Source organism: Geotrypetes seraphini, chromosome 7, assembly GCF_902459505.1.
Source record: "Geotrypetes seraphini chromosome 7, aGeoSer1.1, whole genome shotgun sequence".
Taxonomy (NCBI): domain Eukaryota; kingdom Metazoa; phylum Chordata; class Amphibia; order Gymnophiona; family Dermophiidae; genus Geotrypetes; species Geotrypetes seraphini.
The window spans coordinates 59264706-59271174 of NC_047090.1; the positions used below are offsets into that span (position 1 = coordinate 59264706).

The following is a 6469-nucleotide window of genomic DNA, read 5'->3' on the forward strand; positions in this document are numbered from 1 at the left end:
ATGTCCAACTAGCATTATCTGTGTTAATAGACTAGCTAGAATTGCCACACACAAACTAATGTTATTATTTTACCTATATAAGAAAGCAGAAGAGAAAATGTATGAATCCTGAATTCTGAGCTACTTTTTCTTGTAGTACAGAGCTTCAAAAGTTACTACCTACTGCACTGCCTCAACTTTTATAAAATGAACAAAACCTAAGAAAGCAATCAGATTATTTAAAGCTAAATAAAACAAATTGGCTTTAGTGCGATCTCTTATGACATTAATTTCCATGCTTTAACTTACTTTTGTGTGCGTGAAGAATTTAAAATATAGTTGCCTGATTTTATGCGCTAGATACCGTAAGTGTTTGAACATAAGTACTATATTTCAGGCTCCTTTTAAAGTGAGTAAAGAAAACTGCAGGATAGCAACGCGAAAGGAATACAATGTGAAGGCAGAATAGTAACACTGACAACCAGAGGGAGACAGAAAGAAACATGAAAAGAGGGAGAAGGGGTGGGCGGGGGCAACCAAGCGAGAGAGAGAGAGAAACACTTTTTTCTCCTCCATCATTTCTAGTTGTTCTTTAATACTTCATGAATGTATGTTGTGTTAGGCCACTACTTGTTCCTAAAGGTGATCTATAATAATGTTGGCCCAAAGAGATAAATAATACTTCGATTTGTTGGAGTAAGGAGGAAAGGAAGGAGGACCCCCACTCTCCGAGGCACTTTATCAACCCTCGGTCAATCACGTTTGACAAAGAAAAAGATATGTCTCATAAGTCATAAGAACGAAGGTGGGGGGGGGGAGGAAATCAGTGAGCAGCGAGTAAAGCAAGCAAGACATGGGATTAGGTAGACACAGTACCCGTGTCCACCTCTACGGCAGCCGACTTCCCAAGTTCCAATACCGAAGAGTTCTTCTCTTGCCGTCACTTTGTTGTTCGCGTCCCGCCGCTACTGTACAGCACGCACGCGCCAACTCGAGATATAGCTTTTCAATCGCTCCATCCGGGCATTTCCGAATTAGCATTTACTGCCGTGGAACAACTTTTCCTGAGGCAAACTGAAATCAAGGCGCACAGCGCACACTTCGAGGAAATATAGTCCTTACCATTTTAAGTCTTTTTATCGACAGAAAATAACGCCTGACAGGCCCTTTCTCGCGACAGAGAGTGCTCCTGGCGCACCGGATCTCGCGACGATCCAGCATCGGAGGCCTTGCGCAGATTTTGACATACTTTCAGTGAGTCGTCGCGTGAAGTGAGTGATGAGTCTTGTCCCCAGCAAAGAAGCAAGAACTTGCTTTGCAGACTGGAGTAGTTCTTTTTTTTTTTTTTTCCCAATTGCTGTTGTCAGTATTTTTTTTAAATACTTCTTTCTTTATTCTTTTTTTTCCCCACTGCCTTTCCTTCCCCCCCTTGCCATAAAGAACCCAAGAATAAACCAATAAAACAAAACTTGGCTGGGAACGGGTGGAAAGTGCGAGAAAGTGCTTTTGGAGTGCGGGCATGGAATTGCAGGGCTTGCAAGAAGCGTTAAAAGTGGAAATCCAATGTCACCAGGTAAGAAGGGATGGGTTTGGGGGCAGAGTCCCCGCCAGTAGTGCGGGAGAGGGAGCGGGTGGGGGGTGTAAGGAGGGGCCCGGGGCCCGGCTAGAGCGCTGTCCCTCACTGGCTTGTGTTGAGAAGACTCCAAAGTGTCTTTTCTTGTCGCGGGCTTCGGGCTTAGGCTTCCCGGCTCGTAACTCCCAGCTCAAAATAGCTTGGCACTTTGCAAAGTACTTTGGCAGCTTGTTCCTCGAGTTCACGGTTTTCAACCCCTTTTTTGTGTTTGTTTGTTTTAAATGTTTTGCTTTGTATTTGGAGCCGGTACAGGTATTTCGTGTGTGCATGGTTGTGATAGTAGTGTGGGTGGTGGGTTGGGGGTGGGGTGGGGGGGGGAGAATAATATTGCGGTGCTTCTGTGTGGAGATAGGACGAGACCTGAATATTTATGAGCTGCTTGAAACTGACTCGCACTGTTTACTTGCCTCTTTGTTCCTCCCCATTTACACTGAAACTTGAAACAGTTTCTCTGTTTCCTCCTTGGTGATTCCCCCCCCCCCCCTATTTTCCCCCGTGTTCTCTATTTTTTTTTTTTTTTCTAAATAGAAACTAGTTGCACAGATGAAGCAAGATCCACAGGTAAATGCAGATTTTTTTGGGGGGTGCTGTTTTCCCAGTGTTTATCCGGCTAAAAGAGAGAACGGTTGTACTGGGACAGGATGAGAAACTTTATCAGCAGAGATCTCATTTTGTAGTCAGCACTCTCTTTATCACCCTCTTTCTTTTCTGTGGATGGTGGTGGCGTGCTTTGTAAGCTTTAGCCAGGGGAAATCGTTGCATGGCTTGTTTTGTGTGTGTAATAATAAAATCAATCCAGCCCGCAGTTCTTCATTCCGGGAGACTTGCCACTCGCCTTGATATGTATTTTTGTTACGTTTTTTTTCAGAACGGGGTGCTTAAGAAACAAATCCACGAAAGACAATCAAGAATAGCAGCTCTTAATGAAAAACAAGTAAGAATTACATGGATTCGCTTCCGATTTATTTTATTTCTATTTATGTGACCGCACACTTTTCAAACATTCCTCAAAGTGCTTGCCTATGTTAAAAAAAAATATATACAAGAGATTTTTCATACATTTGATTTCAAAATCCTAAAACTCATTTTTTTTCTAAAGTGTGTTAGTGAACGATATCCCGAATTTGGATTACCATTAACTGATATGATAGTAAAAAGATAAGCAGAAGTTAAAACCTAAAAATAATTTTTGAGGCGTCCATTTTGAGTTGGTCGACATGTTTTAGGGGTATGGAAAAATCTCCCTCTTTTTCGCTTACTTTCTCACTCTCCAAAGACTCTAACATGGTAAAAAGTGAGACTCCCAGAGAAAAATAAAGAGCACAGTTGTAAACATTTCTTGTTTGGATTTTTTTTTAAATGGGTTATCCATGACTTTTTTTTTCTCATGCCTTCGTGTTCTGCTGTAATCTGACGTGTTGGTTTTTGATTCGAGTTCGTTTACACACTTTTACGCTGGGTTAAAAAAAAAATATATATATATATATAACCTGTTTCCTGTTAGCTGCAAAGAGCATGTTGATAGGTACAAACTTTGCATAATTTGTATGTTTAAAGTATCTGGCGATGGCGAACATCTCTTTTGCACTGAGATGATGGAAAAAGTTGGCTTCTGAGCCTGCATTTATGTGGAAGTAGGTTTGCTGCTGCCTTCTTGCAGCGGAGAGCTCTGATTCTCAGCTTTCAGCACCAAGAACAGATGCCATTGAACGCTCAGGCCAGCTCATCCACTACATGCATACACAGGCACTTCGTCACTTCGCTCCTATGGCATTTAATATATAAATAACTTTCTGTCTTTACTGCTCTTGTAAGCCACTGTAGAATATTTAAGGCCCTGCAACGAATCTGCCCAGCTTTTCAACCCCCCCTCTTTCTTCCATCTCCATCTCTCCCACCCCTTTTAACTAAATCGATCGCGATTCCTTCGGAATGCAGCTTTCAGCACTAAACTTGGAACAGCGCCTTTTTATTAAACAAATTCTCTTTTTCCCCCCTGAAGAAACGGCGCCCAGGTTTTTGCCTTCCTGTTCAAGTTTTAAAGTACATTCGTAGCGGATTGTACGTTTCTGAGTTTATTTTAATAAGGATTTGTCAGCACTCTCAATTTGGTAGTGGAAGCTTCCATTTTGTGAGGAAGGGGTGTTGGTTTCTTCCTAACATGGAGAAAAGTCTGCAGAGTTTGAAGGTGGGGGATGGGACCCCATTCATGCTGAACATTACCATTTTGATTGCTTTGATGCCGTTTTTGGAGGGGGAGGGGATAGAGTGCCCTACTCAGCAGAGCACAAAGATGTTTAATCACTGTATAGAATCAAATTCTCTTTTACTTAAAGCGAATGTTACATTATATATTTGCTCAGAATGGAGAGGCCTTTTTATATTATAAAACGGCAATTTGTTGACTCTAGTACTAGTATATCTAGCAGGTTTTTATAATTGAAACAATGCACTCATAATTAAGCCTTTTGAAAAGGAAAACAATATATATAAAGTTAGTTTTAGAATATATATTTTTTATATTTGATAACTGTTTCAAGAATGTGAACATATTTACTATGATGATAAACAGATGTTTTGTGTGTCTTTACAGAAACAAAAGGTTATGTAAACACCTTTACTGCGAACATTCTTGAGCTGCATGATGCATAACTGGTGCTGCCAAACATATTTAATATTTGCTTTTAGATCCAAACTAGCTGATCAACATTGGTTTCATATGCTTACATTTTACCAGACTCTTAAAAACAGTAAAAAGTGCAGGCAGGCCTTCTCATCCCTATGTAGTAGTATTTCCCTTTCAGGTATTAGGAATTTATTGCTTGTTAGAAAATTGTTTTTCAAAGTATTTTGTCCCCATAACATTCAACTTGCAGTTTTGTATAGTATAATTATTTCAAACTTAAATAATGTGTTTCTGAGTTATATATTCTTTCAAAATAGGCTGAAATTTTCTTATTAGGTCAAAGGATGCATTGCACAGTAACATAATATGTGAGATACCAATTTTTAGTTGAATGTTGTACTGATAGTCTCTCACACACACACATTTATTGTAATATATTTTACTGGTGCACCAAAATTGTTGTTAATTTCCATAATGCTCTTAAATAAAATGAACAACTTTAATGTGCAAGTCACATATAGTTTTTGAGAAGTGCACATGACAGTAGAAATATTTCCCTTATAAATGAAAATATGTGCTTTTAAGTTGTTGGAATTCTTTCATGCTACTTATCTGCAGTTTAGCTTGTCATAAATTACAGTCTGGGAGGGGGGGGGGGGGGAAGGGGGTGCTGAAAAGTTCTCAGCCCAACCAAGAAGAGAATGACGTGGATATGGTTCAATCAATGATCTGAAACAATGTCAATACAGAGAATTTCATTTCTACAAATTGACACTTAACAAAAAAAGCTGCAGCTACAGTGGCAAAATAACACACAGAATTTAGGAAGATGATTGGTTGGGCTGAAACTTTTCAGCATCCCCTCGTATATTATTGGTATAGGATTATACTATGTGATCCCTAAGAGTTTCACTGTGATTTTTTTCAGTTTGCTATGGAAAATTATGTTATAGTGAATTTTATATTTATCTGATGAATCAATATTAAGATTGCCATTTTTTTTCTAACTTGAACAAGTCAACACTAGTGAATGCACTGATATTGTCATAAACCAAGAGGATAATTTTACAATGGAGCTCCTATAAAATTTTCTCAAAATTAGCATATTATATAAAGGCAAGTGCAAATATGTTTGTACTGTATACTCTCTCTGTGTGTACAAGTGTATTTTATAAAGTATATATGTACTTCATAGATCAGCCACTGCTGTGCCCAAACTACATAAACCCAATCATATATCTTCTAAAAGTATTGTTGTTTTATGCCTGCTTTTTATGTGCATATACTACCATGCTGTTTTAGAATGTTTACGCATAAAACATATTTTAAATGTGGAAAATGCTTTATAAAAGTAGCCCGATTAAAGCTTGGAGGAGTTGAAGTAAATTTTAGAAAGATATGCTTAATGAACTGTGTCCCTTTTAAAGTAATAGATATGTACTATTATTTGCTATACTGAGGGCTCCTTTGACTAAACTGCGATAGCATTTTTAGCGCATTCAGGATTTTAGCGTGCGCTAAACCCGCACTATGTGGCTAGAACTAATGCCAGCTCAATGCTGGCGTTAAGGTCTAGCACACGGGGCAATTCAGCGCGTGCTAAAACCACTATTACAGCTTAGTTAAAGGAGCCCTGAGTGTTAAATATTCCATACCTCCCTATTCACAAGGCCAATCTTGTCCTTGCCATTGAGTGAATGTGTTTTAAACATATGATCCAGCTTTTCAGCTCCTATTGACTTATGCAAAGGAAGCCCCTCAGTGAGTCTTTGCATATGGCCCTATATCTTTCCACATTCTGCTTGGCTGCCTCTGCCTGTGTGCACAAAGAAATGTGTGTTATTTGGTACAGGTCACATTATTTTAAATAGGACCTATACTAATAAAGTATATTTTGGTGTTTAACATTTAATGCATCTTTATGCTGGTATATGGTGGACAGATCAATAATACATTTTCCTCAGGTTAACATTTTAGATAATATTTTTATCATGTTGGTACATCTAGATATTGTATAAAATTTAGTTGAATTGTAACATAAATTGGGTTTCCTTTCCTTTAACAAATCAACAGTAACATTTCTGTCTAATTTTGTCAAGCAGCAAGCATTTGTATATAAATAAAAAGCAATCATATTCCTTGGATTTGCTCTTTAAAGCTTACATTGTATGATGCTTTCTAAAGTACATAGTTTATGCTTAAGATCCATCCAGTAGCCATGTTTTTACTCA

At 38.5% G+C, this 6469-nt stretch overlaps 1 protein-coding gene across 2 annotated transcripts in view; it reads left to right on the forward strand.

The window, feature by feature from the left end:
* The first annotated feature begins 1076 nt into the window (after positions 1 to 1076).
* PHF21B (PHD finger protein 21B) overlaps positions 1077 to 6469 on the forward strand; it is a 535870-nt gene continuing 530477 nt past the window's right edge. Inside the window, exons 1-3 of one of the 2 annotated variants that reach the window (XR_004540159.1) lie at positions 1077 to 1250; positions 1420 to 1552; positions 2481 to 2546. Coding sequence is in view for 1 of the 2 variants with exons in the window: in XM_033952615.1 (XP_033808506.1) it covers positions 1499 to 1552; positions 2481 to 2546 (120 nt within the window). In the remaining variant the exon portion in view is untranslated. The remainder of the gene's footprint in view (positions 1251 to 1419; positions 1553 to 2480; positions 2547 to 6469) is intronic. The other variant, XM_033952615.1, reaches the window with a different exon arrangement.